Source organism: Lathamus discolor, chromosome 1 (genome assembly GCF_037157495.1).
Source record: "Lathamus discolor isolate bLatDis1 chromosome 1, bLatDis1.hap1, whole genome shotgun sequence".
Classification (NCBI taxonomy): domain Eukaryota; kingdom Metazoa; phylum Chordata; class Aves; order Psittaciformes; family Psittacidae; genus Lathamus; species Lathamus discolor.
Window position 1 is genome coordinate 104,785,370 of NC_088884.1, and position 26,690 is coordinate 104,812,059.

The 26,690-nt window shown below is 43.4% G+C and overlaps 1 protein-coding gene across 1 annotated transcript in view; it reads right to left on the minus strand.

Moving 5' to 3' along the window:
* Positions 1–1,230: 1,230 nt before the first annotated feature.
* Positions 1,231–26,690, minus strand: part of LOC136006344 (AF4/FMR2 family member 1-like) — a 60,547-nt gene continuing 35,087 nt past the window's right edge. The window contains 9 exon segments of the mRNA XM_065664372.1: positions 1,231–1,562; positions 1,618–1,875; positions 1,878–2,532; positions 4,962–5,191; positions 6,478–6,539; positions 11,279–11,330; positions 11,703–11,739; positions 12,427–12,513; positions 13,809–13,853. Of these exon segments, the coding sequence (XP_065520444.1) occupies positions 1,231–1,562; positions 1,618–1,875; positions 1,878–2,532; positions 4,962–5,191; positions 6,478–6,539; positions 11,279–11,330; positions 11,703–11,739; positions 12,427–12,513; positions 13,809–13,853 (1,758 nt within the window).

The following is a 26,690-nucleotide window of genomic DNA, read 5'->3' on the forward strand; positions in this document are numbered from 1 at the left end:
ACAGTGGTGGAGGGGAAGAGAAGATGGGCAAATATAATTCTGGTTCATACACTTCTAGTTCATATCTGATTCTGGATAATTCATTTCTCATTGGAGCTTTCTGTAAAACCTCACACAACTAAAGCAGCTTTGGGCTGCTAGAAACCAAATCCTGTACCTTTGCTTTGCGGTAGGTGGGGTAAGTCCCAGCCATGAGAAGACAGGAGAGGGCAAGTCACTGACAACCTCTCCTTCTCTCTTTCCTCCCCAGAGAAGTGCCTATAAAAGCAGAAGCCAGGGTGGCTGCAGGGCCAGCCTGGCCTGGTGGCTTTAGAAAGTACAGATGAGGGGTGTAAAACAAAACCTTACCTTTCAAACTTGAGGTTTCCTTGCACAATGGCTAGATAAGCAGTGAGGCTGCAAGCAGCACATTTTTCACCGTGTTTCATGAAACCTTGCACTAACCAAGGCAGCAATAGCTAATATCCACTCACACTTATTTTTAGCTTAACCACACAATTGTTGATTCTCCATTGCCAACTACATTATAAGGAAAAAGCAAGCAGTTAGAAGCCAGCTGATAGAGCGAGCACAGTCGGGCTTGACTCACACAACATACGAGAGCACACACACCCAGCCACTAGTAAATAGCAAGATAACTGAATTTTACAACCCCAAAATGCAAAGATCCAGCTGCAAGGATCACTAACAATTCCATAAGCAAACTATAAACCAAACTTCAACAGGGGAGATTTAGGTTAGAGAGATGGAAGAAGTTCTTTATTGTGAGGATGGTGAGGCACTGAAATAGGTTGCCCAAGCAAGTGGGAAATGCTCCATCCCATCCCAGATCACTCCATGATACTATGAAAAACTTATACCCGGGTTGTATGTTTCTTATATTTAAGCAGCCCACTTTTCCTTTTTGTATTTTACACCAATATTGTACTTGCAGGTGCCTGCAGTCAGAAACAGTTAGTTCCATCAACACGATGCCTTAGTTTTTGGCATGGGCACCTCTTCTCACTATGCTTCACTAAATGAGTTGAAACAAATGATGGCAAGTCAGCAGAGAAGTTCCAATGTAGGCTTCTGGGCTAGCGACATATGGTTACAGATAGCCGTGAAAGGGGCAAAATGCCTCAAAGAGCTTTCTCTGGAGGCTGGCTTATCTTCTTTCCTTTTCTGTATCCTCAGAGCATGTTTCTAAAGAGAATCACGCAGCACCCACGCGTTGCAGGAAACTTCCTGTTAGTTATAACAAATACCTACTTTGATACCCTTTGACAGTTCAGCTTGGTTACTCTCCAGTCTGCGGCGCTTGCAGATCAAAGGATCCTTGTTGTCGCTCTTGTTCTTGGCGGTGTTATCAAAGGCAGACAGCTCGTCACTCTGGCTTCAGGGTCTCTTCTGAGCCACCTTTGTTGACTTTGGTGCAGGATGTAGAGGTGGCAGCGGTGGCAGTGGTGGAGGTAGAAAATCTTTCTTCCGGGATTCATATGAAGTTTTGGAGTTTGATGCGCACATCTCTCCCCATGGGCAGTTTGAAGGAGACTCTCTGTTGGCGCTGGTGTTGGGTTCACCTTGGTTAGCCGGTTGTCAAGCTACCACTTACTAGAAGTTGGTGGGTCAGGCTGCAGAGCTGCTTCTTCTCAAGGGATTTGTTGGGAACGCCCGTGATTTTCCCCTCCGCGTCCTGCTTCCTTGCACCAGGGACTTCCTTAGCTTCTGCTGTCTTTTGCTGACTGCTTTCCCCAGGGGGCTGGGGGACTCTTGACAGGAACGGGAGCTTTATTTTCACTAGGAGGGGCTCAAGGTCATGGGTGTCCTTCAATGGTGAGAGTGAATTCTTCTCCTTGATGGGCACGGGAGGTTTCTCCTTGTGAGAATTCTGTCAGCCGCGATGGCAGGCTTGTTGCTCCTAGCACTGGTGTGGGTTGTGCCCTGGCTTTGAGGAGGGGGTTTGAAAGCAGCATGCTCCTGGGCACTGCCAGGCAAAATGTCTTTCCTGAGCTTGGGGCCCAAGAAGGGTTTGTCGGTGGCCTTGTGAGAGCTGTTGTGCTTTTTGTTCTCAGGGTGCTGTTGCAGTGCTGGCGTGAGGTCTTCTTTGTCACTGAATTTTGGCTTCTCTTTTGGTTTGGCTTTTGGGTTGTCTCCGGAAGACTGGTCTCTGACCTTGAGAGGATCAGGGTCACTCTTCCCCTTCAGGCCTCCCTTGGGCTGCTCGTGCACCGGGACCTTGCTGGGCTTTTTGATACCCACGGTCTGCCTGAGCGAGTGCTCCTCAGCGCACACAGAAGACTTGTGGCAGTTCTGTTTAGTTGGAAGATGCGTGTCCTGAGGATCCCTGGCCACTTGGCCAGAGCTCTTGTGACTCGGCTCCCGCACCTTGGCATGGTGGTGGGAAGAACTGCTCCTAATTCCCAGCTCCTTGCTCTTCTCATGTCTACTCCCATGGGCAATTTCCTGGAGAATCTCTGCTGGCTCTGCTGGTGTGTTCACCTTGGTCAGCCAGTTGTCAAGCTGCCACTTACTAGAAGTTGTTATGTCAGGCTGCAGGCAAAAAGAGAAAGGAGAGATGAAAGACTGAGGTCTTCGTGAGCTATTTCCCTCCTAGCACAGCTTACCAGAACCCAGGGAAATTTCCTCTTTCAACAGTTTGAAAGAGCTTGAGAGACCACGAGACAGTGGGGATGCTCTAGCATGAGCACATCAACATCTGCTTCAGAAACACAGACCCCATTTCTCCACAGGATCGGTCAGACGTGTTGCACAGCACTCCTGGATCACTGCTAGCCCTACCTGTCACTCACTAAGAGACCAGTCTACAGGGAAGTTTCATCTTTCTTTGCCACTAACCAACCCTGCTGCAAACTGAGACAACATATATAAAAGGCATCAATTGTAAAACCAGATTAGGTGCTGTCCTCGCAACACTTGCGCAAAATATTCTGCACGCAGCACTGCTTTCAAAGTGACAAGAAGCTGTGCCAGCTCTCACATGTCTCTGCAGTCTGACAGGTCGGCTGACAGGCTCCTGAGGTTTAACCATGAGAAAACCATTTACCAGAATTGTATAGCACATCAAGTCCAGCCTCTTCCGAGTCCTCTGCCTACACAGCCCAACACACACTTCCCTCCGCATCAAGCAAGGCACAAGCAATGAGCGAGGTCTGAAGGCCTCTGAAGTCAGTCAGATAAGAGAATGGGATTGCTACAAGCCCTGCCTAATCTAATAGCACTCTGACATATTACAATAAAGCCAACTAACCCTAAAACAGACAACAGAAGCTGCAAATCAGACACAATTCTCTGGGACCCATTCTGAAACTACCGTGTGTGTGTCAGCATCACCCAAGTGTGTAGCTCATTGTCTGGACACCAGGGCACAGCTATGCTCTCGCCCACATCAATTCTCCCCAGTCACAACTCTGCTTCCAAGAGGAACCACAGCTCTTCTCCAAGAAAAGAGACTCTACTATATGAAAGGTTTACCAAGACTCCTGGGTCCCTTCCGCTGTGATTTTCTTCTCTATCCACATTCAACTCACTGTAGAACACGTGGATAAACAAGACATATCCTCAACTTTCTTTGAGTGAAGCTACTTAGAAAACTGGTTTAAAACCCAGTTTGTTTTCCTGTGGATTTAGGGGTTTTCATTACGTTTTCCAAAAACTAGGCTTCTTTTCTGTTTAAAAACAAGAAGGAACTATAGCCCATAGGTCAAAGTCTGTGCTTTTGCATGGGAAGAACTAACTATAAACAAACAGGCCATGTGCACTAACTTGCTCCTCGAGCATCATGGATGAACAGTTTGCTCTATCAAAAAAGGATAAACGATCAGTGGCAAGTAGCTGCTCATTGGCAAACAGTGGCAAATAACTTCACTGGAGTAAGAAGGGTCTTACAACGGAGTGTTCTCAGGACAAAGCAGGCAGCGTTTGGTAAAAGAAGAGAAGCATAACATCTGCTTCCTTCCAAAGACACCCATGTTGCAAAGGGCAAAGTCTGTAACTGAACTGCTGGATGGTAAAGTGCATAGATGCAAGACGAGAAAGATATTCCTTTTCAAAGTCTGTTTTCTGCACATAAAATTTTCCTTGTTGAGGTGCTTCTCAGGTAAAAGACAGGAAAGCTAGGGCTGGGGGATAAGGGAAGAAATAAATTAGAGGGTTTCTGGGCTTTGTGAGAGTACCTCAAAACCGTCAGCAGACTGCTTTACATCACCTGTGGGCCATAGGATATAGCCATGCACTTCCCTTTCCACTGGCCTGACAATGTTTTGCAAGCTGGAGGAGCTGTTTGAAATCATGGGACATGAGCACTTCTGCAGCAGACTTTTAGAAAATGCATGCCCTCAATAATGAAACCTTAAGGTACCACATTCTCTTTGTCTGCTTTTCCCAATAAAAGCTTCAGAATTGCCAGTGCAGCACTATCTGAGCCAAATCCAACAGAAGCAAGTCGAAGCACATTCCAGCCCTTCCTGCAGGTCTGATCACTTCAGCTGCAATCTGGGAGAAGCTCAATCTGGCACTTGTGCACAGGAGCTGCACTGAGAGAGTGGCTCCTCTTAACCTATCATGAAGCTGGTCTTATCCTGAAGCAGTCCATAGCTTTAGCACCCAGAAAAGCTGCATGAGCAGAGGTGGGTCCCAAACACCCCAGACAAGCTGTGCTGCTCATCTGCGCCTTCCTTATGTTTTGCAAGTGAAGTTGCTAATTCCTCAAGGAGTGCTAGACAAACACTTCAAGGTTAAGCAGGTAAAACTCTAATTATGCTGTTACTAAGGGTTATTGAATTGATCAACTCTAGAAGGGAAGCAAAGGGCAGGAAAAGTCTGATGATGCAGCATAGATGTAACAGGGACACCTGAACCATGACAGTATTTCAGGTCTCCGGTCCTGGCTGCACTCAGACAGCAGGGAGGCTGAGGCAAGAGGCTGTATTAAGCAGCCTCTGCGTTTTATCTGCATTCACCTCAGGCGCTGATGCTCTCGAAGGTTCCTTGGCTTCACTGCTGCTTGTCTCTGAGTCTGAAGAGCTGTCTGTGTCACTGGAGCTGTCTGAGTCACTGGTGCTCCCTGAGTCACTGGAGCTCCCTGACTCCGAGCTGCTGGAATGTGCTGATGCCACAGTCTTGGGCTGGGACTGTTGGGCACTGCAAGGCCACCATGAGATAAAATTAGAAGGCAGCATAGGTGAAGTTTCTTATTATATTGAGATGGCAAGATTCAAAACTAAAACTGAACCCCCCCTGTTTTGGTACTGAGAGGAGAAAGGATAAGGCCGAGGAATACAGTGCCATGCTCAAAAGATAAAGCACCGGAATAAAAAAACTCCAGAAGTAATAAAACCTCCAACTCCATAACCAGGTCAGACAAATCTGTGAGCAGGACTGCTGCAGTCTGCAGCTGCATTTAGCCAACCAAATATTAAGAAGGAACCAAAACTGGCAAGTCCTTTTCTGAAAGCCTCAACCCTCAAAAGAAAAGGGTGCCAGAAAGGCTAACAACACAGAAACATCCATTCCAGGATGTTCTTCCCGCAAAGTTTTGAATTCTTCTCTGTTACTTGGGCCAGGAACTGCTTCGTTAACAGACATGTCAAGCAGCAGCAGTAGCTTTTGCAATACTCTCCTCGCTTCAGAAGTGTTTTCCTCCAGCACTGGCAATGGGGGTGGATGGAACTGAGGCAGAGCCATGACTTTGATGCAGTCCTTTGTTTTGAAATGGGCTTATGAATATTTTTTTTTATCTTTGAAACTTGTTCCATACGCCAGAATCAACACATTTGTATGGATCGGAGGCAAGTTTCTTGAAAACCTTGAAAATTCTGTGCTTCTCCACTTCCTATAATACTGGCAAGTGGCCATTAAGTGTACCCTGAACATTGCTTCTGACTAACGATACATAGCAGGAACTACTTATAAGGAGCTGCCTTAACAGGAGGAGCAGAAACAGCCTCTGTGAGTCTACCCAACACTTTTCCGTTCTTCACCTGCTTGGCTGTTTTGGGCTTCTTTCTAAACGAAAACTGGACTCACACCTCACCCACCACTACTACAACTGAGAATCCCCTTAGCTCCAGTGTGATCTTCAGAAACTCTGGTGTAGGGGAAGAGAAGTCGGGGAAATATAATTCTGGTTGATAAGAAAAATCCAGCATGCCTGGATTATTCATTTCTCATTGGAGCTTTCTGTAAAACCCCACACAACTAACGCCAATTTTCAACAGCAGCTTCGGGCCAGGAACCCTTACCCATCCACCCCCTCTATTAAAAAGTAGTTTGTTTTTCCCTCCTTATTTAGTCTAGCTACTAGTTCAAGAACAAATCTGTACCTTGAAGAAGCAAGTGGATTGTCAGCAACCTGGTTTGTTCACAAAAAAGAAAGAGGAGGATGAGAGTAAAGGTTAGCTTAAGGCATTCGGAACAACACAAGGGGTGATGATTCAAAGGGATGTCTGCGTGCCTGGTGTATAAAACATCTAAAACTGACTTGGTTGTCATCACTGTCTTCGCTATCACTGACTTGCAGGTCTTCCTGGAGCAGCGCTCTGAAAGACAACCAGAAGATAAGTATCAGCCAAGGCAGACGCACTTTCAAGCACCAGACGCTGAAAATGACTCGGTTTGTGCTTGCCAAAAGAATCCAACCTCCCACATTCTTTATGAACGTTTGGCATTCTCTATCTGCTAAACCCTGTCATTACCTGAATGAATGATAAAATGATAACACACAATCTAGGAACATTTTATTGTACTTTGCAACTAATCTCGGGACATTTTGAAAAGGACGTCAGTATCATTGCCTGACATCCATCTACACACAACAAAGATGAAGTTCTGTGAGGGGAATGCTCCTCGCTTAAGTTTATCTAGCACACTAACACAGCAGCACAGGGTGCGAGAAGTCTCATCCTTGTACATGAAGAGACTGGCATGCTATTGGGCTGCGCTCAGTCCCCAAGGGACAGAAAGCATCATCTGTGCACCAGAAGCTGTGCACGCTCATGCTCTCTGCTCTCAGGGGCTGTAAATACTTCTTCTGTCACAAGGGCTCTCTTTTTGCTGCTCAAGTGTTCTACCGTACATACGTAAGTAAATGTCAAGGGCAAGCCTCCCTCCTGTTTCTTCTCTACACAACGAATTTGATGCTCCTGCACATCTCAGCAATAACTGTAACATCAAGCAGTTCAGACACTCCAAGCAGCTTACAAGTGGGGAGCCACAAACTCTCTTTTACTATTGCTAGAGAGCAGGCTGTCTGCAAATGTTTCTAGAAGCATAATTTAGTCCTCTGCCTGCAGGTGGTAACTACTGCTTGCTGTTTCAGTGTATTACTGAAGTCCTCAAAAGGCTGGAAGGGAAGGATTTGTGGGCAGGGACCCAATGTTCTCCCCGGTGTTATCCTCCTCTGGAAATCACACAGGCATTCCAAAAGGAGCTGGAAAACAGACAGGCAAAACTCCTGCTATTCAAAAGTACAGTGATGCAAATCCTGAAACTAGCTGGAGACCAGCTCCTCAAGCCAGAGAATTACACAAGTGTCATTTCAAAACGGGATGAAAGCTTGGGGACTGACACAGGGATTTTGATCAATCAGGTCAAACCTGTGTTTATTTCAACCTCATTTCCAACTAAGGGCTTTCTCTGAGAAATTTCTCTCATGCCCAAATAGAAAAAGTAAGCCTCCAAGCCCTCATGACAACACATTTTAGAGCAGGAAAACAAGTAAGAAAGATTCCCAGTAAACCAAATCCACCCTGGAAAACTGAGGGCTGAGACTGTTCCTGATACTTGTGGGGAAAAGGAAATCTACACAAAACTTCACGCTCTTTCAAGACTTCATGTCCAATTATGAACAAAGCAAAAAACATTTACTGCTCTGGAGGTCACCTCTGATGACCCTGAGGTGACCTTTGCTTTCCTGATTCTGCGACATCAGAGGAGTGAAAACCTTGAGTCTATAAAGTAATTCCCTCATTTAAGCACAGTTTCCACAAAAAAGACACACTATTTTACAGTCACACCGAAGCAGTTGCCATGCGTGGTGAACTCTCGTTGAAACAGGACCACATTTACTGCCAAAGCTGACCACAGACTCATAACAAACAATCCACATATCAGATGTGACAAATCCACTCTTGTTCAGGGAGCAGGATGGCGTGAAGAAACCCCAAAGGTCTCAGTGTCTACCAGTACAGAGCCAACCCTTCCCACACAGATGATGATGCCTGTTGAAAAGGTACCAACCCCACAGTCCCTGAGTACCTTACACTGATCCACAAGAGGTTTTCTGCGCACACAGACTTTGATTACACCCAAACACCTACCGTGCTCTCTTTGCATTTGGCCTGTGCCATTGCCCTGTGGTTGTCCTCCTCCATTCCCCAGTCTCCTCTGCCTCGCTTCCTCACACACCTTTTCAGTGGAATTCCCCTCTTGCCTCTTCTTTTACAGTAAACATTGAAGGGAAGCACTATGAGACACCACCTTGGAAAATGAGGCCCTTGAACTTCCTACAGAAGGCAAATGGCACACAGTCTGCAGCAACCCTGCACGCTCCAACTTCACACGTGGGCTAGAGTCAAAACTCGCTGCCAGTCCACCGAGACACAAAAAGGAAAAAGCAAGAATAGCAACAACACAGCCAATTCTGGGCAGTTTGGCCAAATGTCTACCAGCATCTCTATAAATTCTTTTCTTTTCCGACTCATTAAGGGAAACAGGTCTTCAAAATGATAATGAATGAACTTCAAGAGATACTAAAAAGTTCTGAAAGTGATTTTGGCTTGCTTTAAGAATTGTGGACTAAAGATACATTTCCATTTGAGGTAGGAGGATAATGCAAAGAAATGTTACCTAGATCTACTTTTAAATTTTATTTAACTGCTCGTAATAAAAAATTCTGCCTTTTCACCTGAGCTGCTGGTAAATAAAATGCATCAGCATAAAAGAACACTGTAATTACTTTAGTTTAATTTAGGATCAAGGAAGAACACTAAAACTTCAAGGAAGTCCTATTTCTGCAAGGACAGACAAAGCCGGTTTCCCCAAAACAAGGTTTCAAAAAATTCTTAAATAGCCTCGTTAAAGAAAATCAATCTGCTTCAACAATTATAATGCCTTAATTGGCTCATGACTTAATAGACGCCAAGTTTTCATTCGCAGGACCTGTTCTTTTGCAGCTTAGACACACACCATCAATTGCCCTCCAAATCTATATAAAAGCTCTCTTAGTGAGAGAAGGACCACTAAAATCAGCTACGCTTGCAAAACAACCCCAGTGAAAGCAAAGGCTGGTCCTCCCCTGCCAGCTGGGTTAAAGATGCATCACCACAAATGAGTGTGACATTTCCCCTTTTAAAAGAAGGGCTCTTCCATTCCAGCACTGCCAGCTGCTAACTTAGGGCTGTATACAAGAACGAAAGCCATCTGGGAAACCCTTGCGTGCTCTGTAAAGCTGAATGCTTAATTTGGGCACACAAATGCGCTGGGATTTCAGATTCTAATTAAGCAGCACAGGCGCTGTTTGTTTTCAGCCAGCTCCACTTGGTAACGCAAGCTACTCCAGGCAGCTGAATTTTCAGTCACGTGTGCGTTAAACAGCAAAGAAAGCAAGCCCTGTTGTGCGAGTGAACACAAAAAACAAAAAAGAAGGGATGCATGGGTTCAAGGGAAAGGTGTAGAGGAAGTCCCTGGGGAAATCTTTCCTGACTCCATTTTGGACATTAGCCTAAGCCACCCTCTTCCTCCCGCTTCAACTGTCTTTGCCGACTGAGAAGCCCGCAAGGACACTGAGCAGAGAGGGGATGTTGGCGAAGGACAGAGGTATGTACCGTGCCAAAGTTACAATTCTGGTCCTCTGCACTAAGAAAGGAGTATTTTCAGATTCTTGTCTACAATCAAAGTCCCTTCTGGCTCTGCTGCCTGGAAAACTGACTAAAGCTCAAAAGGGAGTTTCACAGGCAGCTGAGAAGAGCTGAAAAAGATTGTCTGGGGAGGAAGGCAGAGCCTGGAGCAGCTGCAACGACTATGCTTAATAGTGCAAAGAAAATTCCCAGAAGTCATTCAGGAGGAGCAGGCTGGGGTGGAAGAAGGAGCAGCAAAAGAAAGAATGGATTAAAGCAGCAGCTAACTACTCAGCAGGACACTATCCCACAGTACCAGCCAGGGGAGGCTCCTCTGCAGGATGTTGGAACAGCACAAAAAGCGTTGAATTTCACAGACCTTACGGAGCTTGAGTGCAAGACTCTACAGTCTCAGCCAAGGTGGAGAGGTGCTCTTCCTCATTTGGGACTGGCCCAGTTTTGTTTGGGGTTTTAATTAAATTGTTCGTGATAAGGAAACCAAGCTCTGTAGCCTGTAGCTTGCAGCCTTCCATGGAACATCATAGTATGGAGTAATATGAGATCTTTACGTATCACATGAACTGATAGGCATTTAAGAGTTCAGCAGTCACGTTGCACACAGGCCCCTTAGTCTTCCAGACATGGAAAGATTTCTGTTTGTTACTCGGGGCTCAGAACCTATCATTGCTGCCATCTGGACAGGTTAATCCTGACAGGTTAATGGGCAGCCCCCACAAAACTACTTTCAAGCCGTTTCTCTAATTAACCTAATTAACAGGTAACCACTGTCAGCTACAAGGCCAGTACCAAGTCACTTATTCGCCAACTTCAAATTTCCTATTGGAGCAATTAATTCATTAGTCAGCACTCCTTCTCAGCCTTGTCAAACCTTTGTAGCCATTATGCATAAACATCTTACATTGAGAGTCAAATTTTCAGAAGCCTTCTTCTGACAGAATACATGATAGGAGAAAGAAGAACTATATAAAGAGAAGCAGAAACATACACATTCTGTTAAAAAAAGCTACGGAAAAAGGTGTAGCTCAAGTAGCAAGCAGTAAGTGACAAGATGTTAAGTAGCTGCAGGTTAACAGAGCAAACAAGACCCCCTTCAGTCTGGTACTTTAATAGCTGGGGGGTTTGTTTCGTTTTTAACACAGTCATTACAACCATGACACAGCGCAGTGGCGGACTTGGCAGCGTCTGGCTAACGGCTGGACTTGATCTTAAAGGTCTCTTCCAACCAAAAGAATTCTACTATTCTATCATGAAACAGTAATGTTTCTGTTGGTGAAAAATTCCCTGCACTGAAATTTCCTTGGAAAAAATCAGACCGATAAAACCGTACTCTTCAGAATCATCAAGTAAACCAGATTTTAACAAGTTTCACGTTCTTTTAAGTAACTGCACAGTAGAGATGGTAACTGAGTCTGGTTACTTACGATGTTGTTGTCTGAGAACGAGGCAACGTATCTGAAGGTCCAGCATACTGTCCTGTAAAGCAAAAAAGAATCGGTTGGGTTTATTTGAATCACCTGTAGCGTATTTTATCCTATGGTCTCTGAGCATCAGATTAGAAAGTCACTTCCTTCTAGGATGTAACTGATTGCCATTGAGATTATTTATCACTCCAAATGGGGCTTCCTAATGAAATCCTGTTTGTTCTCTGCTGAACTGCTGCCTTAATTTCTAGGTAAGGAATGTCTATAGTCTCTTCAGCAATTTCTAAATTCATCAATGTTTAACAAAGCACAGGAAATCATGTCCCTTAATCAATGTAAACATTTGATGTTCTCAATGTATGACACACAAAACTATCTGTCAATATACATATAACAGTGCACCTGGTTTTGGATTTCTACTTACTCTGATTCTGTGCTACACATCCAACATGCTGCGACTCCTAGAAAGCAGAAAGTGCAAATTGAGACTCAAATACATCATCACTCAATAGCACTGTATCAGTGATCTGAGTTCCTTGCGTTTGTTACTGTAACCGATACTTTGAGCAACTTGTCAAAGAATAACTTTGAAGCGTCCAACAGTCTAAGCTGTCCTGACGCAGCTTAGCATGGACAGAAATGGTATGTGCTACGGCTGCTAGCCCAATACTAAAAAAAGAAATTACAAGAGCTGCCAAACACTTCCATTGAACATAGCAAATGTTTCTGTTAACCAAAACATGCTTTGGTTGTTAACAAAATGAGATGCTTCAAATACTTCTGAAAAGCAGCCACATTTGAAGCCCACGATTATGTAAGTCATTGAAACATCATTTATTCATCCCCCGTCAAACATCTTACAAGTCTAAAAATACAAAGCTTGCTCAAAATATAAGACTAAAGATAATTACGTTACCATATAGCACACTCCAAAAAAGTTATTCAGAAGCAAAATCTGATCACTCAAGTAAAATGATGCATTGCAAGTAACCGTTACACAATTCAAAATCCATTCTGACTTCTAAAGATAATTCTCTCCTAAAAGCCCTTACCTATGAAAGGAGGACAAAATCAGATGAAAATATGTGCAAAAGCTGGAAAGCTCTCTTCTAATTTATCAAAAGCCTTGGCAAAAAGAAGGTGTTTACCTTTGTTGGTAATGGAAATTTGGAAGGCTCTGCAGTAGTAGGAGTAGGAATATCTGTCAGAAGACGTGGCCATGATTGGATCATTTCCTGGAAAGCGAATGACAGAAGTGGGTTACAGTATTTTTGCTGATACAGGCAGCTGAAGTTTTACCTTTAAGAGCTTTATATTCATGTACAAAAAAAAGCTGACCCCCTCGTAAACCCAAGAGGCAATACCACAGCAAGAAGCCCTCTTTGAGCTCAGCAAGCCAGACCATCATGAGGACTTGCTCCTTTTCTCCAAGCGTACTTGCATTGCCCAATTAGCAGCAATCTCACTGAAGCTTGTAGAGAGTTAAAATACTTCCTATGTTTGCAGGATTAGGCTATCACAGTTAATAAAGGGGAAAGTACATAAAACCTGTATATGAGTAGCTCTGGACTTTTTCAAAGTACAGGAGCTTCTTATTATGGGAAGTTCCTAGATCCCCTTACAGCAAAAACACTCTGAAAGGCTTTTCAAAACTCAAGGGGGTCAGCCAGGGAGCTCTGACTGCCAGCCATTCCTCATGCTATTCTACCTGAAACACTGGCTTCTGCTCTGACTGACCAAGATGCCGTTGTTGCAGAGCTCCAAGACATGGTTTCAAACCAAAGATAGAGACTGCCTGATAGGATGTGTCTTTAGGAGCCTTTCTGCACTGTTGCCCTGCCCTAACTCTCACCCAGCTACCAGCTTGTTGGGCTAAGCCATGGTCCAGGTGAGAGCAGAGCACATAGACCACAGCCATGAGGTAGGGATCAACCTCCAACCTGCCTCTTCTGGCACCACAGCTGGACACAGATGACTGGGCTACAGCTTTGGCTTGCACTGCAACACGTGAACAGCCTAGCACAGACAATGATCTTTCTCTTGAACATATGCTAAAACACCTTAATGGGGGTTAATCTAGACAAAGCCTTTGGGGAAGCTGGGGCTCAGAAATTCAGAAACATTTGGTTGAAATCACACAAGACAGACTTTTCTTGTCTCCCTATGAAGTTTCAATCATGAAGAGTGTAATACTCCCAGAAATAAATGAATTCATATGGCCTGCCACCCTCACTGCCTTTCCTGGAACACTTATCTTATTTTCACTCTGTGCTCAGCTAAAGGGTCACATGTACTCAGACCCAGCTGAGTACTGGGAGCCCGTGCACTGCCCACAAAGCCATCTCTGACACAGGTTGAAGAGACAGGTTTGCGTTAGAGCTGGCTTAGCTTTGCGCAGATGTACTATAATTACAGTGACAGAGAAGCATAGCCCAGCAGCAGCGCCATGCACACAGTAATATTCCTCCTCCCCCCCCCTTTAATGTGTACAAAATGCAAATATGTAGATCTATTATTTAAGAGCACCTACCTTCAAAATTTCATTAACGGCTTGGGCATCACAGCGGAAGATTCGCTACAAGGAAATAAAAAGAAGGAAGCAGCATGAGCTTGTTTGTTTACCGAGATAAACAGATGCACTCATTAAATATTTGCTTACCAACTCTTCTACAAATGCCATGAAGTCCATTAATAATAAAAGGCTAAAAAGCCCCATGAGAAGGGCAGTTTATTCTACAAAGCCTGTGGTTTTCAAGTCTTTAGGAGAAGCTATATTCTAATAAAGATGAGAAGGAATGAAAGTGAAAGAAAGTTCATTAAACAGTGGTGCTTGTTCAGCTGACAGGATTCCCCTTGTTTCATAACTTGTGTTCTTCTATGCACCCACGTGCACTCAGCAGCATAAGAAGCCAGTATAAAGCCCTAAGCTTGGAGAAGGCAAGGTAAAGGTGGCTGTAAGTGGAAGAATAACCCACCAGACCCTTAAATGCCAGTTCCTGGACTCAAGGGAACACCACCTGTGATTAGAAAAGTTGAAAAGCAGTATGACTAACTTGTGCAGTTCAGGATAAAACCTTGAACGCACCGCCGGCTTAGAGCAACATGGGGAGGAACTAGTCTGCCTTTACTACAACAGGCTTGCACAAATGCACAGGTGCACACACGCGCAAAAGAAGGGAGGCAGATTTTCATTTAGAAAACAATTTAAGAAATGCACAGGCATTCTATTCAAGTGCACAGCAGCTGCATGAGAAAACTCTCAGAAATACCTCCAAGTCCTCTCTTCACGGGCAATTCCAAAAACCGCACACACTTTCATAAGCACATGCCCTGAGGCCTACAGAGATCTCTTAGACACACTAGAGAGAGCTGAACAAGGAACTCAGGATAATAAGAATCACCCCAAACCAAACTAAATTGCTTGAGGAACCACCTGGAACACAAATGAGATGCCCCACTGGCCACGATATGGGGGCCAGACACCCACCCATCAACCAGAAGCAGTGCAGTGCCCCAAGCAGGCAGTAACTCCAGACAGGGGCAGCATCAACCTGCCCGCCACTGCGCTCTTTTCTGGCAGCCTCAGTTACAGCCACACAGCACAGCAGGGACCACTAGCCTGCTCCTTGGTCTCACTGTGATAGCTGGAGGCAGAAGGGGAAAGCACGAGAAGCATTGACAGAATATTTGCAAAAGCCCAGCTTTCTCCTCTCTGCACAATGCAGTCAACACTCGCCAAAGCTGGGAACCTCAAAAACTGGGCATCTTTTTGAAAAGAAGGGTTTCCCATAGACACTACAAGGAATAAGCAGCGCTCTTTTTGGGTAATGGTTGAAGAGCTTTTAAGGCTGCTTCTTTTCAGAAAACGTATTCCATTAGAAATTACAGCACACATTTTTATTCCACTCTGCCACATGCGCCAAATGGAGCTGAAGGACCACACAGCTCTCGCATGTGGAAGTAGGGGGCTGAAGCTTGCTCCCTGATGTTTAAACAGCCTGCCTTGTCTGTGGCAGAACGGATTCAAGCAGGCTGCCAAAAAAAATCATCCCCGAGAGAACTGGCTATGCATTATTTCAGAAGTCACTGAGCAGCACCGCTGAGATGTGTGACCTCAACCAAGGCCAGTGGCGGTAACGGCACATAGACTGTGCAAAGATGAGGACAGGAGGTCTGGAAGCAGATATTAACTGGAAGGGAGAAGGGCTGCATTTCAGATAAGCATTTAATACTATATTTTAATATAAATATTTGGTTATAAATTTATTTTTCCATGTCAACTGCATGGGTTTTTGCCACTTGAATGCAATGGGGATCACAAAACTGCATATGCATGAATGAAGAGTTAGCTTGAAAAGAACAGGCGGGGCAAGATCAGACCAAAACCTACCATCGTGTCCTTGCTTCATCTGTACGTGCTTTGCTAGCTCAGAGCTGGAGGAGATCTTGCATATTGGATGGGCTCTATATTCACACACAAGTCACGCTAGGAATAACACACTAACTTACCCTTCAAAGTCATTTTCCACCTGCATTTCTGTGCTAAGAATCTACCCTCTAATACTACAGATAGATGCAAGATGCACACACATAGGGCACGCTTCCAAAATGACCCAGCCAACAAAAGAGACTGTATGTATTTTAACCAAGCCTCTAATAATGTTGATTATGGATGCAATAATGTTCTGCTGTGTACTGAAAAAGCCTGCCAGAATCTGAAGCTAGAATCAACTTGATCAAAACAAACACATAAACACAGAAATCCATACAGGATTTTGCAGGCTATCTTAAGGGACACCAGACACCAAAGCAGATTCTCTGCCAAGGATTTTTAAATGTTCCGTTACCATGAAAGAGATTAAAAGACATCTCTGATACAAAGACAGGTCCAACCATCTGAAGCAAGGCTTACTCCAGCCACCTGTTTTTAGAGGATGTGGTGACAAAGCTGCTTTGGGGGAAGCTGAAGCAACCATTCCTAGTTCCCTATTCAGGAGAGCATTTATTGGAACAAATAGGAAGCCTGTGTGAATACACCTGGGATTAAAATAATTTCTAGTCAGGCAGGCACCACCCTGCAAGCAAGCTATCAGCATGGGTGGTCCTTAAGCATATTTTTAAGAGATGTTTATAGCTTGCTGCAGGCACTGTGCACTTGTTCGACAGATCTCTTTCTTTCATCCACTCACCGATTCCACAAGTGTTGGATGCATGGGGAATGTCTACCCTTTCCTACGAGGGCAACCAAAAAGCTCTTCCACCTCAAGCAGCTCATGGTTTATTTTGCAGACAGACAGGTTCCCTTATAACCCTGCAAACAGTACCCACTCAACGCTTCACTGCTGTCTTCCCATGAATAACAGCTGTTCAGATACACTAGAGAAAAAACATGGGGACACACGCACAGACAAATACAAACTAAGACCAATTAGACGGCAATGCTAACAACATTATCATGCCTGTGAGCTCATCATTTAGATTTGTCTTGTACTGATCTCAGCCAGCAGTAAGCACGAACCTTACCGTGAGTAAGGCTCTGCTCAGGTAGAAGGCATAAAAGGAAGCGCTATGAAGTAATCCCACCTAAACCAGCAGCCTCAAGGTAAACACTCAGCTGCCAGCAGAATCACTGAAAGCAGGACTCTGCTTCTGAGCTTTTTGCTCTAAGTGGGAACCAGGGAGGAGGAGTCAAAACAAAAATAATTCTGAAAAGAAAAACATGCAATCAATGTATGCTATGCCACCAGCAAAGCACTCTATGTATGCTTTGCTACCTAGAAAGCACTCCAACAAGTAAGATTGTGCCATGATGCTCCATTTTCTCGCATACACGAACCTAGCCAAAGGCACTGGTTTTGCCTCACTACTCTCAACTATGGAGCAGGGGTGTTGCATTGCTTACAGCTAAACAGACTGGAAACAACAGAAAGTGATGACTTGGTTTTGAAGTGCAGGACATGCTGTTGGAACTTATGAACCTCAACAGCTCTCAGGGGCATAAAGCCACATTTTCATTTCTAACCCACAGGTTTTATCAGCATCCACCCCTTCTAATAGAATGCATCTTGTTCAGATCTGGCACCACCAAGCACTGAGGTGAACCTGATTTCACCTAGCAAGGGAAAAGCCAAACAGCTATTGTCTGCTACCATGCCAACCTCCCTGCCCACACGTGGGCTCCTTCAGAACAACCTGAAGTCACAAGCAAACCTTGCACTGTCGTTACTGGTGGGGATGCAGGAACAAGCAGGGGAAGCCAGTTCCAAGGCTGACCCAAAACACTCACACATGAAAGCCAAAAGGATTCCGATGTGCCATCTGCATGTATAAACGTGTGGTTTTAAGGCTGAGTATCCCTTCCCTGACTTTAGTGTGGGAATACTTGCACACCCTTAGGTTTCCCTTGGTGCTATTTTTGTATTAGGCTCAATATCATTTAAAGCAGAAGCTTAAAAAGGGACTTTTGTTATCTAGTCACAAAATCTTTGTTGATATAATTAATTAATTTTCACAGAGGCTTAATAATTACTGCGAGACACACCATTTTTAGCGCAGAAAATTCACCTCATTTCATCAAAACCACAATGGCCACAACACACAAGACAAAAAGTGGAAGAGAGAGAAGGCAAAAGGAAACTCAAAGAAAACTGAAAAAGAAAGCCAACTTTAAAAAACCTTCCTATCTGACTGTCTTTGTGGAAAGAGAAGAAACTTGGTTCCAGTGCTGCACTAACAAGGCACCGCACACTGCAGCAGCTGTTAAATGTGTGCCTGGGGATGCTCTTGTTCAAGTTTTGTTCTAGCTTCAGGTAGCCAGCCGGGTGGGCTTAGCAGGGCAGGAGGAGCAGAAACAGGCAGCATATCCTACATCTCCCCTCCCACCAACTTCGTTCTTGACTGTAATGGAGCAAGACTCTTATAATTCCAGCAAAGCAAAGCTAAAGTACATCTGCTTGCCATTGCTTCCAGCATTAAGTTTCACTTCTACATTTCATGACAAACAAAACCATCTCTGGGTGCTATTTCAGGTGCTCTGTGAGCCCCAGTTTAACCAGCAGTTTGCATGCAGCCAAGTCCCCTGTGGACGATTTCACAAGCGCACTTAACCCACTCAGGTCCACTCCTCTCCTTTCCAAGGCAACGCTAAAGTTATGTCACTGAAACGATGCCGTACCTCCAGGCACTCTCCTGCTTCTGTCCCAGCGTCAACCCAGAAGCCCCACTCACAGGCAAGACAAGACAAGACAGCAGCTCCAGCCTGCCACCACCCTCACTGCAGGTTTGAAAACAAATCAAACCATTTCCATGAACTTCTACGCTTGCTTTCTTCAGCTGACACTGAAGGCTCCTGGCAATGCAAGCCTTCTACATCAAAATGCTCAGTAAACAACGGTTGCACTCTCCTGTTCCTGCCTGGGTGCCTGGAGGAAATAAAACATTCTTTAAAGAGTTTACATGCTTTTCTAACTCCGAGATGCATTATTTTGTTCAATCTAAAACTAAATGCATGGACCTCCTTCTTGTGTTCAAAGAGCTCCGGAGAAAAAGAAAAAATCACTGGTTTGTCTGCCTGAAGGAGCAATCGGGTTTGTGTTCTGGGGGAACAGACTGTTGATATCTTCTAATGAAGGAGTCTTCAAAAATCTGGAGTTGCTGACAGCAGTTCCTTGTTAGCCTGCATCTAATAATAGTATAATTGAAATCCAAACAACCTAAACATGGAAATTAAATGCAGCATCACCTGCATATAGCCACGTAAACCAGAACGCCAGCCAAAGGTGATTATTTCACTAGGAAATTGCTCTAAATAAAGAGCCTCTGGATGAAAACACCTCCCCATTTTACTACCATCTGTATAGTACCTCTCAATCACCTAATTTTGACCCCTTAATTCAGCAAACTTTTCTTTCCTACTGCCCCCTTTAAGTTCTCTGCAGTAAATAATTAATACTGCTTAATATGAATCTATAAATATTCTGTCAGTAACAGGCTGACTCTGTGTCCTTTTATTCCCTTCAGAACAAGCACAATGGGTTTTGAAATATAAGTGATGAAGGTATGGAAAGCATTTGAGAGCAGTAAGCTATGATTTCAGGTATCTTCTCATTTCTAATACCAAATTGTCAATTGGATAGATACATTTCACAGTGATTTGAATAGCTGACTCCTTGCCTACTCCAGGAAAAAAAAGCTGCTCACTGTAACTCGTGCAGATAAAGCTGTACCAGTAGCAGAGCTAAACAAAATTCTTGTCACAGGAGATTTTTGTTGATAGTATCTGTCAGCTGAATAAACAAAATAAATCTGTGCTCTGCTGACATAACTGCATTTACAGATGAATTTTTGTTAATATAAAATAATCACAGGAAAGGAGCAGGGCAGGAGGAGAAACCACAGCTTTGATATTATTCTAGGGGCTGGAGGCGAAAACAACTCAGGCAGCTCAGTAGAAAGATACTGATTTTTAATACTTTCCTAAAGAAAAAGAGCATGAAATCACACATCAAAGTCATCTGCAAAATTTCATACTACTATTGGTTTTAAGACTAATATCTATATACGCTTAAGTGATGTATTCACTATTTGAAAACCAGAGTGTCATAATTAAATAAATATGCAGCACAAATTAAGAGATTCAAATGATGGGGTACACACTTCTGAGGTTTCAAGTTTCTCAGAAGCTCTAGCTTTACTTCCTGAAGTGATTTAACCATTTGAGGGTTTATGTATTGCTGGAGGTCAGCAGGAATCAGGCTATTAAAAGCAAATGGCATTTTGCAACTAAATTCTAGTCACTTAGATCCAAACCGAGCATAGCTACTGTTTGGGTTGGGCTTAGCTTGTGTCTTTTTACTTGTTTTTCTTAAACCTATGCATTAAGGTACCTGTTAACAATACAAGCGAGTACAAAGGATACACTTCGGTTCTTGAATCAACTTCTTTCACCAAAAAAAAAAAAAAAAAAAAAATGAACAACACTTGAAAGCCTACACATTCTTCCTAAACTCCCACTCTTTCCCATCCCATTCTTGACTACCACTGTACCTTTTAAGGACACTCGGTGCCAATAATACAACCCCTGTGTATTCATACTGGAAGTAACTTCAAAGCACATAGGAACTACAGTCTTCAAGCAGGCTGATTTCCGATGTCAGCAATAACTCTGGCACTAGTAGGGAAAACTCTAATGTAGTAAGCATTACTGTATTACAGCTAGTATGCTTAATTTCCAGATCCCCTGATGTGAACTTGAGATGATGGTAAATTGTAATTGCATTTGAGTTTAACAAAAAGGTAAGAAAACGGTAACTACATTTGTTAAGACCATCAAGGAAGAAGGGGTTTTAGTGGTGAGAGGTGTCCTATGGTTCTGGGGATCACCTCAGATGATTAACTGCTGCCATCTCCCTTAAGGTTTTTTTCCCTTTCCAAACACCACTTTCCCTTTGGAAAATGAGCCCAGTTAGACTTATGATGACAGTGGTGACACTTCGTGCACTTTCCTTAATGACTTGGCAAACACGACTTGCACTGTTTTATTACTTAACAGGACTGCTTTTCTGACAGAAACCTTTTACTTGAGTGTCTCTTTTGAAGAGCAGTAGTTCATGCCAACTCTCTACATTGCCGCCACTGGAAATGCAAATTTGCAAAACAAAGGAATTGAAGAGGCAGGCTGGAGCCTGGAGTACCATCACCAGCTCTGTGCTGCTGCCTGGGACAGACCGCACAACTTGAAAGGGAGCTGGAAGGCATCAGCCACCTGTGCATCAACAGAGAAAGGCAAGTGGGAGGGAAGTGAATGAAGGGATGCTTACTAGTGTGTCCAAGGAAAGTATTCCCAAAGGAAAAAAAAAAAAAAAGGAAGAAAACACATACGCTGAGAGGACTGGGGTTTTACCTCACTCTTTTAAGAAAGCGAAGTTCTTAACTGAGAGTGTAGGTGCTATTTTTAAACCTTAGTGGAAATTTAAGAAATGTTTTTAAATACTTTCAAACCAAGGAACTTGACCTGTAGGAATAAAATAGGAGGATATCCTTTTGCTTGCAAAGGCAACTTTGGCATTGTTTTACAGCTGACCCACATGAAAACAAAATACTTCTAGATTTGATGTTTTGGGGTTGGGACAAAGTGCCTTATTAATTATTATTATTATTATTATTATTATGCAGTGTATGCCAAGCTTATGTCCCTGGCTGGCATTTGAGAAATGATCCCTTTAAGTCAGGTGCATTAGGAAGGCTATGAGCCCTCAGCCTCCCAGCTGTCAGAAAACTAAGCAATGCTGAGAGGACAGGAGAGGGTCAGTTCCCTGTTTCTTTTCTTGTCTGTCTAATCTGGAGGGGATAGGCAGCTTTTTTGCTTATTTAGCACACGGTCTGAATGGCTTATAATTAAAATCCAGCCAAGGGGAGATGGTTACCAGAACTACCATGACAACAGCCAACCTCTGCCTAATGAAAAGCTTTCTGCATCTTTCCTTGAAGCAGCTTTTAGGGACAGCAAACTGGAGAAGACTTCATTACTTGTGGGTCTCGATCACTACACTCATTTCCAGATTTTCTGTATTACTGTTTCATTGGCTATGCATTCCTTCAAACAAAATTGTCTATATGATGGCAATATTTGCGTGAAAAGCTTCCATTAACCACTGGCAAATTACTCATATTTGAAATACTTCTGGGATGTGAGCAGAAAGGTTAATAATCAGCACCCATACAATTGACTGGGTTCAACACCCTGCGTACTGCAATTTGTTCTTTATGCCTCCTCAGGCAAAGTCTCTACATTGGGATAGTTTTGCGCGCACTCCCCAAACAACCTCCTGCGAGCCAGACCAGTTGTTCCCCTACATGCACACCTCAGAAGGCTGTGGGCTCTAAGACTCTGAGGAAATGTCTAAGGAAAGAGTAGGACATACCCAAGGGGTTACTGCTACCACGGCAAACAAAAAAATAACTACCAGACTGCTTCTTTTCTTGCTTTCATTATGGAAACATGTAGGATTACTGTGGTTAAATGAATGCTGTACTAGCAGAGAGGGGAAGGAATGGAGCTGCTTCTGCTCTGCAGCGCAGAAAACCAAGGAGGCAAGGGAAGTCAGTCTGTCCTCTGCATTGATAAAGTGCAGATGGTATTCCTTCAGCATATCCAGCCAAGGATTAACAAAGCAAAACTGCAAATAGACATGCAACATCACAGCCAAAAGCACCTTTAGCAAAGTGCTTGCTTCAGGTGAAAACATTCAGGCAGAAAATACTGCACCTTCCATCTTTAGTGAAGAGATGGCATCCAGCCAAGTCTGAATTACAACTTAGTGCCATGAGCTGACAGGCTGATGAAAAGAAACCAAAATATTCCTTGTATAATAAGAAGTTGGCAGGATCCAAATCTGATCTAACTTTATCTCCTGTTAAATGAATTCACCCTCCATCTTCCAAAACCTACAGCATTCTTCGTAAGCTACTGCTATTCAAAATGCTATGTGCATAAGGCATGTTTAAAAAAAGTGTTCTTATGCCATGCTAGAGAAAAAAAGTAAACAGAATATCAAGCTTTAAAAGAAATCTATACCACTGTGTCAATAAGGAATCACTCCTCACATCGTTTATTTTGTAACAGACTTAAAATGTGCAGTCACCCTGCCAGTGCGTTCATTCTAGTGACACAGAAAAATAGTTGTAAATATATATATAGCATTTAGCGTTAGTAAACGTAGGGAACTGCTCACTCAAAATTTTCTGCATTTCTGTGGGTTGATCTCTAAACTTTAGGAATTTTTCCCTTTGGCAGTGCTTTGTTTATTGAATTCAATAGCGCATTAAAACAAATATTTGGATTTAGGCTCTGATTCAAGAGGAATAAATTATCTCAAAATTATACTAGTACAGAAAATTTTCTCAACATTTCTCAAAGAAAAAGTGAGTATTGCTATGCTGTTGCTCTTCTTTCTAAATTCAAGCAGTGAAAGGAAAAGAGATCTGAAAATTGTGTCTTGCTTCTTAATGGATACATTTTTCTTTTGACTTAATTAAGTTTAATAAGCCAGCCAAGATAATATTTTTGGCTGTGGCATAATCTAAGCTATGCAGTAGCTGAATAGCAGTAGTTACTATTTATCTTGACAGGAAAGTGAACATCTGGATAAGTCACTCAGACTGGATTGACTGGCAGCCGAGGCAAACATAACACTTGTTCCTTCCTCCTTTGATTCAAGGAAAGCTCCATCTTTAGAATAGGCAGAAAAGCCAAAGTGATTAAATTCAGTATCCCAGAGAAGCAGGACTCAGAAAGCAGTAATGCCTTTTATTAGATGAAGGTAGCTGCAGAGAAGCGAGGGGACAGAGGACACTCAGCAGCATCAAGCCCTTACCTTACCCACTAAGTCATGTCCTTGGACAACTGCACTTTGCTTGCCAAAGGTACATGCAAAGGCAGCTGGGCTGACAGCAGAGCCTCCCTGGGAAACACACCCGGGCCTTTTGCTTGGAGCAGGATGGACTGCCAAGATCATGTCTCACACTGTTTGCTACACCTCTTGCATGCAAAAAGAACACCTCTCTATCTAGTGACATTTATGAAATGTTTGACCAACTGAACAATTTGGCAAGGAAATGTAACACTGCTAACACAGTTTATAAAGAAATTAGTGTGTTGAAAAGCAGATAAAAAAAGATAGGAATATCACCTTTTCCAATTCAGAATTAAAACACTCTGCCTCTTAAAACAATTAAGCACAACAGAGACCAAGAAGCAAGAGCAGTACCACCAGACTCATCATAAGACACATTGCTGTCCTGATGCAGATGATGCCTATGGAGCATCCTTAAGCTGCAAAATGCTACTTCCACTGCGGTTCACTGGTGTCCAATAAAAATCCCGTGAAGAAAACACAAAGTGTGTACCATTTCCTGTCACTCAAACAATGCAAAGTATCAGATCAAAGAACAGAAGGTGCTCAAAATCTCATTAGGAGAATATTAACATGACATCCAATGGAGGAAGATGAATCTGTGTTTTATTCCTGAAAACACATCTCTTGAATGAGACACTAAAGGCATATTGCCAAAATAATTCAGAGACTTCAAACAGGCAAATTCACTTTCTGAGGAATCATCTGCAGTGGCATTCAGGACCACCTGGAGGATAAGCTCCAGCCTGGCACTTAGCTATGAAGTGCTGCCTGGTGGGGAGGAGTGCAACTATATACAGGTAGCTCTTTCACACTCACTAGAGAAGTTAATTTACATGAGGCAGCCTTCAATTACAGGACTCACTGAAAACAGTCCCCTGGTCCTGCCAAGCCTTCCCCTTCAGCAACCTGCTCCCAGCCAGATGTGAAAGCTGGACCGAGGCAATGCCCTCCTGGCTTCACAGGGCTTGGCTGCCTGCCTGGGTTTCACCTCCTCCCGGTGAAGCCCTAGTGCTAGTATCATGCTGGCAGAGGCAGCTTAGTGCCAAGTCACATCTGTGTGGTGCACTTACCTCTGTGAACATGCCTTACTGCCTTCCTACATGGCAGGGGAGATTTCCTGTCTTCATCCATTCCCCTGTCAGCCCTAATCAGCGTTGATAGGTTATGGTGTCCTTTGTGCTGGCAGCGTCAGCCCTGACAGGAAAGAACTTTTAATCTCTTCCCTCTCACCGAGCCATGAGAAGCTGTGAGTGCTCTCAGGCATAACTCCCTTGGCTCCTCTCTGAAAAATGCTCTTTCAAGCACACGGTTGCTTAGCAATATTTGCCTTCCCCCTGTATGGTTCAAATTGGCAACATCTGTCCCTTTAGCACTTTCCACTTGTGCAAGAAAAGGTGCAGAGTTTCCAAAATCTGCAAACAGGTTAGTGGAGGATGTTTTGTGTAAGCTATTAGAGCTGCTTTGGCATTTCGTTGCTGGTTTATTTACAGCCTTGATAAAATGTGTTGTTTCTTCCAAAGGAAAGACACACAAGGGAAAAAGAAAAAAAAAAAAAAAAAAAGTCTTTCACATCCAGTGGGACTCACCCATTAAATCAAATACAACAAGGAACTTTTTCTGTGCACATAATTACACCTGCATGCTATTGCTTGGTTTAGAAGAACACAAAAAACCCAACAAACCAAAACACAGCACTGCCATATAATTCTCCCCTGTCCACTGGGATTGACTTCGATTCCTCCTAAGATACTATATGTACATCAACTGAGATGACAAAAAAGAAGCCAAAATCTGTATTTAAAAAATGCAAAAGCTGTATGCAATCCTGACCTCATAACCAGAAGAGTTCAGTCAAACTGCTTGTGTCAATGAAACCACCCCAAGCAGCAATGATCAGGGTCAGTGCCTCCGGATGTACCTGCAATGCAGCTGCTACAGCCAATGAGGGGAAAAAGAAATAAATTTTATGTAAGAGCATAAAAGGTACTAACTGCTTTCACTTCCAAGAGCCAAAATGGGCCATGCAGGCCACCACAGTCACCTCCTCCTCAGAGATAAATGTCTGGCTTCAGTTTTGAAACTGGCAGTGATAAGCTGTCAGTGGCTGTGTTTGTTTTAAGCTCATTAACATGCATGTCACCTGCCACCTCTCCCTCCTTCAGTGCTTCCTTTGAAGTTGCCTTGTTGGAAGGTTTGGCTGTCATCTGCTATTAGTCTTCTCCTCAGACTTTCCAGATCACTTTTCTTATTTACTGGTCATAATATTAGACAGTAACAACCACCATATTAGCAGTGTGAAATGCCTCTTATAATGCTTCTGCTGCTAATCGCAACCTTCTTGGATTTTGTTCATGATGTGAACCCCACAAGCAAGGAACCTAGCTTCCGTTTTCATCTGCTGTTTCTTGTCCACAATTCCTTGAGATGCAACTACACGACAACAGAGCTGCATACCAGCAGATTCCATATGAACAATAACCAAAGACACAGCTTCCTTGTTTCCACACAGACTTTTAAGAGTGTCAGGCTATTACTATCCACACAAAAGCTTGAAAAAAAACACTACAGCTTAACAGAAACAGTTAAAACCAACCAACCCCTTGCTGACACACTACCCCAACAGCTGGTAGTTAAGGGTTCTCCCTTGCGAACTTACTATCCCAAATAAGCTGCATCACAAACTAGTAATGCTAATGCAACTGCAGTGGCTGCTTGAAAGTCAAGAAACACCATTTCCATTCCCAAACTATTTAATAATTATTTTTCTGCAGTCTACTCCCTTCACTGAATTTTGCTTTTCTTAAGTTGCTATCAAAGCAAATATGCTTTGACTGCAAAAGCAGATGCTGCCTCTGCATTCAAAAGATTTGCACAGAAACTGTTATTAACTTAAAAAGTGAAAAATAATAGTTTCCAAAATTCTTCTAAGCCAATTCTAGAGAAGCAGTAACATTTGTCACGCACCCAGCTAAACTTAGTCTTCTTGCTTTTTAGAA